General features: G+C 43.8%; 1 protein-coding gene across 1 annotated transcript in view; it reads left to right on the forward strand.

Moving 5' to 3' along the window:
- Window positions 1-14,031, forward strand: part of znf423 (zinc finger protein 423) — a 167,392-nt gene that overhangs the window by 39,000 nt on the left and 114,361 nt on the right. The window contains exon 3 of the mRNA XM_028585597.1: window positions 4,148-4,348. Coding sequence (XP_028441398.1) covers window positions 4,148-4,348 — 201 coding nt within the window. The remainder of the gene's footprint in view (window positions 1-4,147; window positions 4,349-14,031) is intronic.

Here is a 14,031-nt window from a genome sequence, read left to right on the forward strand (position 1 = left end):
ACTTGGTTATGACACAATCGTTAGCCTATTTTTACAAGAACGTCTGCTACGGAGCCATAACGTGAGGTACAAGGTAATGGAGCCTTTTATACATTGTTGTGTTTCTTTGGAACTAAACAACGGACAAATAGAGTCTTTAAACGCTTCAGATGTAAAGTTATTCGCAGTCAAGTGACGTAAAAAAAAAATGGCGGTCAGCGGAATGCTAACAGGAGGTGATGGCCAGTTAGCAACAAAATGGCGCCATGATGGCTCGAGTTCTGAAGCGAAGCTTACCCCCTTGGTGTTTACCCCCGTTCACGTTGCAGGAAGAGCGATTTGGTCAGCCAGCCGCTAGTGTCGCTGTAGAGCAGCCAACGTCAACAGGCGGCCCGCCGCCAAAGCTTTTAGTCTGGCCCCCAGAATAATCATGAATTCACAAAATGTAAAGAGGAAAAAATGCGTTCTGTTATTTATCATTTCAAGCATTAAGCGCAAAAACCCAGCCCCCTGTATTTACATCTCTATTCACATGCCGGGATTCTGTAGCCTACCGCGATGCCCGGCATAAACATGTAGAAAGCGATATTTCAATCTGCTCAGTCCACCGCGCTGTTTTACGCAAACACAGCTCTACCCTGCAAATAGCGAATTTTAATAAACAAGCTAAAACAAAAGCTGTCGGTTTGTAGTCTAACTGTTTATCTTAGGTTGCCGGGAATCTGGAAATTTTGACAAATTCTTGTAAACCTCACTGCTGGCTGAACAAACCAAACTCTCCGCTAGAGCGGACAATCTGGAGCTACTTAACATGCACGTGAATGACGCGATCGTTATGTTCAGTGATGATGATGATGATGGTTGTATTATTTTGCAACAACATCGTTTCATTGCAAATGAAGCATACATGACGAGTGCATAGCCTGCTTATCAGTCCATTCATCATTAAAGCTGGGCTTTTGGCTTTTCCACTTCAACTTTTCGCTTCAGCCTCTTTGACAGTGACATGTTTACCTGACAACAGCCTTTCTTTCTGCAAGCATTTTCCACCAATCAGGATGCTGCATACTACAATAATGTTTCCATAATCACAGACTTTAACCATCACTCCTCAGTGAACTGCCTCCTACTCTGAGATCTTTTTCTAGTTAAAGAGCCAGTTATCATTATGGAGTTTCCATGTTTTTTAGGAGTTTGCTCACACTAATACATGTTAAAAAATAGTAGCATTAATTCAGTAAGAAAGTGAAAATTTCGAACAAGAATAGGCGTATTAGGTATAAATTCATTTTATTTTCTTTATTTGAAAGTCCGGCCGCCAGAGTGCTTAGAAAAATTCTGAAAAAAATGTAGTTGATGATCCCTGCTGTAGACTCTCTGTCCAGTCAGAGACATATATTGTGTAATTGATGTTTTCAGTTCAATTAATTAAATCCAAGTAAATGGAACACTCACAAGATGTCACCAAAATCACTCGGTCCCCTTTAAATCTTTCAGAAAATGATGTAAGTGTATCGAATTATATCGAATCGAATCGTATCGTTGGCTGAATATCGTGATATATATCGTATCGTGAGCTGAATATCGTGTATCGTATCGTGAGATTAGTGTATCGATACAGCCCTAATGTGATATCTGGTAAATAGGTTGTCAGTCCTAGAACACAACTGCACATATTTACATTCCAGCATGTACACACACATGTGTTTGTACGTGTGTGCACTTTGTGTGCCTCCGGTGTGCACATCTGTGTGTGTTTGCATATGTGTGCTACCTGTGTACGTTTGTGTGAGTGTGCACAATGACCTGTGTGTGTGTGTGTGTGTGTGTGTGTGTGTGTGTGTGTGTGTGTGTGTGTGTGTGTGTGTGTGTGTGTGTGTGTGTGTGTGTGTGTGTGTGTGTGTGTGTGTGTGTGTGTGTGTTTTGTCAGCCAAGGGGCCACTTTCTCTGCCTGGCCAGACGGTGCTCTCACCACTGGACAGATGGCCAACACCCTCCCTCCCTCTCTTCTTCACCATCCCATCATCTATCCCTCCTTCTATCCCTCCATCAATGTCTTTCTCTCCTGCAGCCCCCCAAGACCTCATCACCTCAATCCCTCGTTCCCCACCTCCAAGCATCCCTCCATCCCTCTCTCCCATCTCACCTCTCCCATAATAAATCAGAGTGGGATGGAGCCTGTGCACCTGACTCTAATCTTTCTTACTTTTGACTTTTGTTTTATTGTACCTGAAATGGTCACATGGAAAACCAGTGAAATGGTTTGGGATTGTACCTGCTCATAGTTGCTGATGCTGAGCTGACAACCAGGTTTTGGTGTCACACTTCTTCTAATACAAATCTAACAAAAATCATATAGATGAAGTGCCAAGAATGGCACATCATAAGAGAGAAATAAATGTTCTGCCGCTTGCACACCTAAAATGATGTTGGAAGCTCCGACAAAACTGAATTAGATCTTAATCCTTTTTGACCCATAGCTGCGCTAAATGAAGTCCATATTTCATTCAAAGTAATGGAGGTTATGGATTCTCTGTAATGGCTAGTGCTTCAACTTTAGTCATGGAGATTTAACTTTACTGAGTTGTCTGTTTATTAGGTGCACATACTGCATGCTGTACAATCAATCCAGTGCAATAGCCCTGCAATGAATCCTTTTGCTTTTTCACTTTTTGTTGACAGTCATCCTCTATTCAATCAACACAGTGGTTGATTCATCTCGATGGTCGTTCTGGGGGCTGTGATTAATGGTTTTCATCATTTTATATATATATAAAATATTTGTTATATTTGTTTTACCCTTTGTCCTTTTTTTTTTTACTAGCATAGATGTTCTCAATGCTCGTCATTATTCAAGATACAAGTTACAATGTTGGACTGGTTGGGTTTTATTCTAGTAATTGGTCTAGTACATTGGGCATTATGCGCTATATTGGGTTATTCTCTGAGTGTTGCTTTAAGGTTAAATAATTAAAAACAGAAGCCAGTGAAGCTTGTAAAAAAAAAAAAAAAAAAAAAAGCAGAGGACGCAGAACAAAAAGTATATTTCCATCACTGCATCTATAGCCAGATAAGTTAAACTCATTTATTTCCTCCATAGCTTTTTCGAAATTTCCTCTCCTCTCCTCTCCTCTCCTCTCCTCTCCTCTCCAGCCAGTGTCTTCAGTGTCAGTCCTCTTGGATCCTTGGCGTTTATAATGTGATAATAAGGTGTGAAAATGGAGACACAATGGAGCAGTGAGGATTGGGCCGACACAGCGTTCCACTGGTCCCCTCTCACACTCTGTCTGTCTGCTACCAGGACACACACGTTCACACACACGTTCACACACACGTTCACACACACGTTCACACACACACACACACACACACACACACACACACACACACACACACACACACACACACACACACACACTCCATCACATACTGGAGCAATGTTCCACACACTCAACATAATTAAGTCAAGTTGCACATATCATTGGTAAAAATGTAGCAGGTAGAGAGGCCAAGAAAATATCTTTCTGTGTAAGTCAAAATAAGCCAAACCCAAAATTGCAGCGCAAAAATGAATTATGAAAGAAACTAAATCATAATGGGTAGTAGGGCTGGGAAGATAGGCTTTTGATTTGTATTGCGATTTTCAATTATTGCGATTCTACAAGCATTGCGATTCGATAGTATTGAGTATTTACTTTTAAATAATACACTTCTAGAGACAATATGTCATGAGACATTTCTAAAATCAAATTGTTTTCTAAAGATCACGTCAGTCAGTCTGACATTCCTTTCATTTGTAAAGAAGTACATACATTTTTTTTTGTCTTTTTGCATTTTCGGCTTTCCGTCCGTTTAGCTGGGAACAGATAGGATGTAGTCGCGGTCGGCAGTATAAACAGAAAATATTTAGGTGAAATTATTGGTAAAAAAATAACAAAAAAATATCGATTCTGAGGAAAATAATACATTTTAGAAATTGGCACACAAAAAAAATCACGATACAACGATTTTCGATTATTTCCCCCACCCCTAATCGATAGAGGGAGGACAATGGATACGGCAATGAGATCTTTGAAACTTGCAGCTGGAAGCTTTTGAGCTCATAGTCATTGTGTGTGTGTGTGTGTGTGTGTGTGTGTGTGTGTGTGTGTGTGTGTGTCTGTGTCTGATGTCCCGGCGGCTGACAGAGAAGCAGAGCCCAAAGACGGTCATGGGGTGGGCGCTGAGGACGGAGAACAAGAGGAGCACGACGACCGAGACCATGATGATGACCTAGATGACGAGTCCATCTTCACCTGTGACAACTGTCAACATGACTTTGACTGTCTGGCTGAGCTCACGGAACACAGAACCCACCACTGCCCAGCAGGTACGATTGTTCACGTGGATATTGCGATACTGTATATGTGTTTGTTGTAACTGACCAGCCTCACGTCACTGTGTCACAAAACCATATTGTCCAACATTGTCATACGTCATAGTGATAGACTGATTTTATCGGCCGGCCAATATATCGGGCCGATATTTGCGTTTTTACACTTATCGTCATCGGCCGATACGCACCTGCCGCGTTCGCCGATAGTTTTTACCCGGCATTATTTACAAACAGGCGTCCACAGGCAGCTCTGTGTTGCTGGAGACGCTGCAGTTCACGTGCAGAACATGCGCTGCCTCTCCACCACTAGCACCATGGCAGTCTTAAATTACAAATCAAGCACTTTATTTCAATGGCTACTTTTCAGGTTTATTGTTTTCTTAAATTATTTAAATGTGTTGACAAAGGACATTTTGTGATGACCTGATTATATCTGTCTTATAATATGTCAGCAAGCAATGCATCGTCAAGGCAGTGTTGTAGATGTTGATGAAAGCCTTTTACCCTTGCACAGTTAACTGTATGCAGTGCACCCGTCCATATGATGCACATTGCACACATAATTTGGGTGTTATGAATGTAAGATTATTGCAGAAGTGACACTGATCTGTGTTTTTGATTATTATTTTTAAAGAAATGGCAGAGCAGATTCCGAAAACAAATCCAGTGTGGCAGGGTTTACATTTTTAGGATGTAAATTGAGGGAGCAAAAACAGTATCTGCTCCAAATATCGGCTCAAGAAAATCGGTAGCCCGTGTCGTCATCGGCTAAGGCTGATGAAAAAATCGGCATCGGCACTAAAAAATCGGCCGATCCCTAATAGGTCATAGATATATGGCGCTACCACGTGTCAGGGGTTAGTGATATTAAACCTTAATACTTTGATATAGATAGATAGATGGATAGATGGATAGATGGATAACAGCAAGGGGAAGAGGAAAAGCACAGAAAACCTAAAGAAGGAAAGCAGCGACCTGTAGTAGTTAGCATTTCACAAACAATAAAACTGCTATTTTGTATTTTCTTAACGGTTAAATATGTTTTTCAGTTACCTTAGGACATGTCCAGAATTTAAGTAAAACTGAACCTGAGCACTTAAAAAAAAAAGCAATAGTGAATACTTGAAGGAATAAGGGAATGAGGTAGAATTGAGTCAATACCGTTGTAACATGCTCTGTACTACCACTTAAATGTGTTACTAAAGGGATTTGATATTTGGTGTATAATTGCGCTGCATGTGTTTCAGTGACTAGGTGCTATGGTTTTTAGACCAAAGTGGCACAGATGAAACCGTTTAAAGTTGCACGGTTGTGATAGGCCACCGAACATTACAAATCTTTTGGGTTTGTGGGTGGCTCAGGCTCTCCCCTGTTTGTCAATACCTATCGCTATTGGATTCAGTTATACCCATGTTTCCCACAGCGTACAGACTTGTGTTGCCACACACACACACACACACACACACACACACACACAAGCCGTTATTAGTACTGGTGTAATTAATAGAGGGGCTGAAAGGAACACGACGGGGGCATCTGGTTCCTACAGATTAATCCAAACGCTCGCCTCACACACACACACACACACACACACACACACACACACACACACACACACACACACACACACACACACACACACTTACTTGCTCCTGCAAGGCAGTCTGTCTCTTAGCATGTGAGAGAGTATGTGTTTACTTTTGATAGGGGGATGAAGAAATAGGGAGAGGGGGGATGGAGGGCTTTGTTTAAACTGGTAGAGATAGAGTTTCCAGAGACTGTGTAATGCAGATGCTAAGACCCGTGCCCCAGCAACCTCTTATTCACCCGCTGGCTTGACACCCAATCCCACCAGAGTCATTGGTCTTAGGTCTCACATACAGTCTTACAGGGATGCTTGGGCACGCAGAATACATCTTGTACATTGGAGGATCCTAGTGGTGGAGTTGTTGGGAACACGTGTCAATAATGTTAACACAACAGAACGCTCAGGTTTTACTATTTTATCAGATATTAAGCTTTAGGCCCCGTCTACACGTATACAGATATTTTTGAAAACCGATATTAAGTCAGGATTTACACAAATCTAACCGGCATGCATTGGGCAGCAATTGCGGGGCAGCAACGTGAAGTTACATACCGGGGAGGTGCACTTCAGTGTGTGTGTGTGTGTGTGTGTGTGTGTGTGTGTGTGTGTGTGTGTGTGTGTGTGTGTGTGTGTGTGTGTGTGTGTGTGTGTGTGTGTGTGTGTGTGTGTGTGTGTGTGTGTGTGTGTGTGTGTGTGTGTGTGTGTGTGTGTGTGTGTGTGTAACTTCAACGCAGAACCATTAATCAGGCTTAAGATGACAAACTGTCAACTGAAACAGGGGAAACAGACTAAAATACAGGAAAGAAAATAATTGACTAATGGAACACAGGTGTAACAAATCACAGCAAGGTAGACTATAGCTGCGTTCGCAAGTGTTCTCTCATTCACTCTCTCACTATTCCCTGTATAGTGTTTTATTAAATAGTGAACTATATAGGGAACCACCAAACAAGATTTCGTACACTCACTGAAAACCCATCGTAGTGTGACTTACGTCAGGAGATGCGCACGTTGTTTGTGTGACGGAAGCGGGCGCACCATCATGTTAACAAACCCAAACAAAAATACTACTAATACGTCCCTGAAACAAACCGAGCACCCAGGAGAAAAGTAAAAAGTTGTATAGATGTTACATGTTACATTTCCACTGTTTAGAAACCAAAGTCCGCTCCATTTTTACCTTTTCAGTTTTCTGCTTCTTCTTCCCCCGGAAAACACGTCCGCGTTGCATTGTGGTATGCGGGAGTAAAATGTAGGGTACATCGTATGTACACTCAAATTAGCAGTGCACTGTGGGTATTTTATTTTGGACTATATAGTGAATTAAATTTACCGCAGAGAATTCGAACACCACTACAAAATGGCAAACACACTTTATAGTGCACTATTTCCGTGATAGGGAACGGTTTGGAACAGCTAATCACAAAGGTGGGAAAACACTCAAAGGCAGGAAGTAAAACAAGACGAGACACATGAGGAGAGGGACTTTCAAAATAAAAACCGGAAACAAACTACAAACGGAAACCCTAGGACCATGACATATTTTCCTCTAGGTTTCGGCCTCTCATCCACAGGCTAACAGGGTTTTAGGTCACTAAAAAGATAAGATAAGGGTAAGATTTTTGAACACGCCACAGATTTTTCAGAACGAAACCATCATCTCCTAATCCTACTCTTCTTCAAACTCCTAAACATTCCCGTTGTTGCTTTGTGTAATGAACATGCACCAGAAACAACAACAACAATGGCTTGCAAACTGACGCTAAGCAGCAACTGCACCTCTTCGTCTGTCCACATATGTGTCACATTTCGTTTTTGCCATAGCACCTTGGGCTGTGTACCAATAAGATGTTGAATAAATAGGTATCAAATATGTAGAGATAAAGAAATAAATACCGCCCAAGGAATATAAGCTCACTAAGTATGCTCAGATTCTTCTTCTCTGTTATTTGACTTATCATTTACAAAGCCTTGTTAGCCTAGGCTAACTGGGCTAACTAAGTCAAAGTAAGCCATAATGTAACCTACCATGCTGCTTTCTCTTTTTTTTAATCCTGTTTATGCTTTTAAACATTTGTCATGCCTTTTTCGTTCCCTCTCTCCCTGAGACACACACACACACACACACACACACACACACACACACACACACACACACACACACACACACACACACACACACAGACACAGACACAGACAGAGTCATTTACTTCTGCACACACACTCAGAGAGAATCACACTGCCAAAAGCGCAGGGCTGCTGTCAGAGCGCGGGATGTGGCCTGTGATTTTAGCACAGGAGTCTGGGGAGGGCTACATGTTGCTGAGCGAGAAAGCAGAGGGAGGGAGGGAGGGAGGAAGGGTGAGAGGGAGCGCAGAAGAAAGAAAGAAATGAAATGAAATGATAAAACATGTTTTCCCTGGAGAATGGGTGGTTGAGATTGCAGAGTAATCCCCCTGCTCGGCAGGATGTGTGTGCACTTGCATGCAGGGGTTTGTGTATGTTCATTTACAGTATGTGTTGGTGCGTGTTACTGTGTGTGGTTGTACATGTCTGAGTGTATGTGTGTATGAAGTTAGTGGTGGGACCACGGCTTTCTGGTTATTATTGAGGAGAAGGCTAAATTAAAACACATGGACTAAAGAATCCTTTTAAGTTTGCTGGTAGAGACCCCTGGGAGCCAGTTTAGTAGGAGGCCATGGGACACACACACACACACACACACACACACACACACACACACACACACACACACACACACACACACACACACACACACACACAGAAAAAGAACAGCCTACTGGGGAAAAACACACGCCACGCTGGATCTGCACGAGAGAGTTAATGTGTTCATGCATTTTGTAGTTTGATGGTGTATGTGTTTGTCCCTGAGCAGAAACAAACAACTCAGACATCAGCTATCTTGGTTGGGGGTGACAGACGGGTGCCATCTTGCCACATGTAGCTAGCTGTGATGCATGATGTATTCTGATAAAAATACATATAGTAGTCAAACTAAAACCACAGTTATTCCTAGTCTGTCCTCAACCCAAAACATTGTTGAATGGGCCAAAACTAATTTGAACATTTTTTCCGTATTATGTAGCGTTTTGTGGACTTTGCATTGTGTTCAAGCGCAACTTTACCATGAGGAAGACAAAAGAGGACGTAAGGCAAATTAAGGCAACATAAGGTGAATACTGTCAATACTATCAGTTGGCTATAGTTCTTTGAAATCCACATGATTTGTTAGAGAATTACCTATAGGCGTATTAGATGAAGAAGCAAGCATTTTGTAAATATCCACTGTGGAAAAATAAAAATAGCTCTTTGAGGAATTTATTTACTTTGATACACATATTTTAATCATAAGTCCAAACAGACAAAACAAGGTATTTATTTGTTGCAGGGAATTGAATGAAATTGAAGTTGCATGGGAACAAAGTAAGTGTTCATGCTGTGATTACACTGAATCGCTGCAACATGAAAGGTGAACCATCATCGTCTTTAGAGCCAGTCTCTTAAAGTTTCCTGCAGTAGTAGTCCACTGTCAGCGATATCTGATGTACATACATCTGTGGGTCCCAGGTGCTGGCTTGAGGAACCATGTTAGTTAGCGCCGAATTCTCAGCAGGAAAAGCACTGGTATCTGTAATGCTAACTATACTGTTGTAGCAAATGGGCCACGAGTTAGCAGCTAGCTGCGGCTATAACGTTGAATTGGTCCCAGGTGCAAGAGTGAAGCACCAAGTAATTCAGTGCCACTCTAGCAGAAGGCCTATAAAGAGGCACCATTAATTTGAGTGGAAATTGGACAAACACACACACACACACACACACACACACACACACACACACACACACACACACACACACTGGCACAGATCAATGACACATAAATGTGTGTACACCCACTCAAACACGCACATACCCACAGACCCCACACATCTGGTTAATGTAATGCCATATTAATGTGCGTGGGCCTGACTGCTCAGCTGGTTGTGTGTGTGTGTGATAGAGATTGTGTGCTTCTACAGTACCATTGTTATTACCTTCCAATGCAGCTTTAAGCCAGTGTGACAGCTTTTAAATTGTGGATAAGATACTGTGTGTGTGTGTGTGTGTGTGTGTGTGTGTGTGTGTGATTTAAACTGCAGAGCCTTATCATTTTTGTTGTATTCCACATGGTTTAAAGGCTCTGAGCAAACTTACTTTCTTGTGTGTGTATATAGTGTATAATATCTAAAATGTGTGATGTGTGTCTACTACATTTAGTACATGTGGGTTTGGATCCTGTGTGTGTGTGTGTGTGTGTGTGTGTGTGCAGTATGAGCGAGAGACAGAGAGAGAGTGTGAGTCGGGGGAGTGTCGACGGGTCTCAGTAGGAGTCAGAATGTGGAGCATAGGCTCCCTGAGGAGAGGAGGAGCGGAAAAAAAACTCCTACAGATCAAATGGAGAACATTCTCTGGCCGTGCTCTGCCACATGAACACCCAACACACAATCATACACAGACATACACATCCCATGAGGGAAGCTATCTTACCGACCACAGCATCCCAAGGTTGGGTCAATGTGATGTGTATAGAGCTTTAAACACACTCACAAGGTGTTTTAAAACCGCTATGGAGGCCCTGTGCTTGTGTAACCACTGTCCATTTATTTTTGAAATGTATAAAAGCTGCCTGGACACACACACACACACACACACACACACACACACACACACACACACACACACACCCACACCCACAGACGCACGCACATGTCAACAGTGTCCACACACTCGTGCTAGGTGTGAGTGAGAAGGAGACAAGAGGGCGAGAGATTGTTAAAGATGAAAACCCACTTGAGGTGGAAGAGGAAGTGATGAGAAGGTAGGCTGCAGGTAAACGAGGGAGCTGTCAGTCAAGGCAGGGGACGGAAACTGCCGCTGTCAGTGACAAATAGCAAGTCATTAACCCAGCTAGTCGCTTCTTAGATGTGTGGGTGGAAAATTGTGTGTGTGCAGAGAGAGAGAGAGAGAGAGAGAGAGAGAGAGAGAGAGAGAGAGGGAGAGGGAGAGAGAGGGAGAGAGAGGGAGAGAATCCTTTCCGAAGGTATTTGTGAGGTCTCTGTTAATCGAGCTGCACTCTTGTCTATTCTCTTTCCTCTCTCAGTGGGGGAGAGGAGAGATTACCAGGGCGCCTGTCTAGCTGGGAGGGAGGGGGAGATGTAGAAGGAAATGAGGGAGGAAAAAAAGAAGAGCAGGAAAGTACCTGGGGACATGACAAAGACAGGTGAGGAGAAGGAGGAGGGCTGGAAAGTGGAGGTAAAACTTAAAATGTGCAGAGAGGAAGTGGAAGATGGTAAAGGGAGGAAGAGGAGGAGGAGGAGGAGGAGGAGAAAAACATGGAGCAGGGAGGAGAGCGCGTCTGTTAGTGCACAGGGCCCTTGGGTGACTGGTTTGCCTCCCGCGGGACATATCCCCACTGCCAAGCTCTTACCGTCTGTCGCAACCCGTTGACACACACACACACACACACACACACACACACACTTTGCTGCGTCTGTCGTCAGGATAGCAGCTGAGTCCTGTGAGGCCAAGGCTCTTATTAAAACCACAGATCACTTCCTACAAGAGAGGGAGAGAAGGAGAAGTAGGAGGAGTGTAATCTGAAACAAAATTACAGACAGCCTCCTGCACTCTGGCCTGCCACTGACTGTGTGTGTGTGTGTGTGTGTGTGTGTGTGTGTGTGTGTGTGTGTGTGTGTGTGTGTGTGTGTGTGTGTGTGTGTGTGTGTGTGTGTGTGTGTGTGTGTGTGTGTGTGTGTGTGTGTGTGTGTGTGTGTGTGTGTGTTTCTATTTCGATAGCTGTTATTGACAAAATAAATATGCTCTTAATAGCTTTTCATTATTGGTCCTCTTTTTTTTTTTTTTTTTTTTTTTTCACCCCATTGGCTTTCATCCTCTTAGCTCCTCTCTTTTTTCCCCCTCTCCCTCCTTCCCTCCCTTGCTCCCCTTCTCTCGCACTCTTCATCACCATGTGCCCCTCTTCCCTCCTTCTGCCTTCCTTCCCCGCTGCCACCCCCCCCCCCCTTCACTCTGTGTCTCTGTACCCGGGGGTGGCCCGAAGATTCCTGTGCTAAGCCCTTGGCATACATACAAGTGCACAGCGCACACACAGACACAGCTGGCTGGCGCTCAGGTTTTCCAGGGAGAGAGCAGGAGCCCGGCACCAGAGGAGAGGGGGTTGGAGAGAGGAGAGGAGAGCAGCAGCAGTAGAAGAAGAAGAAGAGGTGGGGGGTTGTACAACATGCAGAGAGGGAGGGAGGGATGGCAGGGAGGGGGTGAGACGGAGAAGGGTTGTTGTGAAGTCATTTTTCATCACAGGGTTCATTTTTCACCGCAGAGTTCTTCCACTCTCTACATTGCTCTATTTCTCTTTATCTGTCCTCTACTCCTCCCGTTCCCCTCCCTTGATCCCGCTTTGTCTCTCTTTATCTTCCCTTTTTCCTCTTTTTTTTTTTTTTTTTTCCTGTCGTCCTTTCTCTCTCCCACTTCTTCCCCCCACCTCTCTCTCTCTTTCTCTCTCCCTATTGCCTAAACTTTTCCCATCCTCTCTCTGTCTCTCTCTCTTTCAGCCTAGTTTCTCCTTTATGAAATATGGATGGGAGCAGTTTTGGGCGCGCTGAGAGGTTTGCAGTTGGAGGGAGGGAGGGAGGGATGGAACTTAGGAACTGGCTAGGGAAGGAGGGAGGGGAGAGGCAGAGACAGAGAGGGGAGAAGAGGGAGGGAGCTCGTGTCTCCGCAGACGTGCCTTGTGCATGCACCTAAACACCTCACTGAGCAATCTGTCAACATGTCAGCAACACATGTTTGGTAAAAAAGAGAGGGAGAGAGAGCGGTTGGAAGGAGAGAGAAGAGGGTGAAAAAAAATCTTTCTTCTTCCAGTGGGAGTAATGGCTCCCACCAGGGCTCTGGAAATGCTTTGAATTCAGCAGATTTCTATTGCGGGGTCCTCCCCCGGGGGTGTCTTTTTACAATGCCTGCATCTCAGAAATTTGAGCCCGAGGACCCCTGGGGGCATCCTTTCATAATGCCTGAAAATGTAGGGTTATATTGTGTGCTCTTCCCCATGGGGCTTTTATTAATACCTGTATTCACTGCCACTGGAAATTACACAGGCGGCGCTGCAGGGGCCCGCACTCGCTCCAGGAAGGGAGAAAGACTCTGCAGGGACGTTTTCTCTCTTCTCCTCTCTTTTCCCTTCTTTTTTCCCCCTCCCCCCCTCCTTCCTCCTCCCTCTCCTCCTACTTTGACTCTCTTCCCTTTTTTCTTACTAAATGCAAGAGCGAAAAAGAAGAATTTGCCAAAGGACACAAGAAGTGTGTGTGTGTGTGTGTGTGTGTGTGTGTGTGTGTGTGTGTGTGTGTGTGTGTGTGTGTGTGTGTGTGTGTGTGTGTGTGTGTGTGTGTGTGTGTGTGTGTGTGTGTGTGTGTGTGTGTGTGCACCAGCTAACCCCCTTGTATTCAGCCCTACTTTGCTCAGAGGAAAAGACACACTCGATTAAAAATGTAACTTCCCTCTTCTTTCTCTCTCATCTCTTCCTCTCTCTGTCCTTGTGTGCCTGTGTGTAGATCTCAGAGAGTAAATATTTGTGTGCGTGTCTGAGAGTGTGTTTGTGTGTGTGAACACGCATGCATGTGGACAGAAAAAAGCCTAAATCTATAGTCCAGTACAGATTTTGCTAGTTGTGAGATGACTGCTTCTGTCTCCAAACATTCATTAGAATTCTTCAGCCAAAGGGTTTGCAGCTTTTTTCTGCATGTCAGTGTGTGTGTGTGTGTGTGTGTGTGTGTGTGTGTGTGTGTGTGTGTGTGTGTGTGTGTGTGTGTGTGTGTGTGTGTGTGTGTGTGTGTGTGTGTGTGTGTGTGTGTGTGTGTGTGTGTGTGTTTATTGATCAAATATTTACACAGTCAGATTATAGAAATATACATTTACATATCTTTGAATAAATAAATAAAATGTTTGATCTCCCCAGTCAGACTGTTTAGATTTCAGATTTAGAAGATGCACTCTGACTGTTTCAGTCATGACTGGACTGTAC

The sequence above is a fragment of the Perca flavescens genome, chromosome 8 (genome assembly GCF_004354835.1).
Source record: "Perca flavescens isolate YP-PL-M2 chromosome 8, PFLA_1.0, whole genome shotgun sequence".
Lineage (NCBI taxonomy): Eukaryota > Metazoa > Chordata > Actinopteri > Perciformes > Percidae > Perca > Perca flavescens.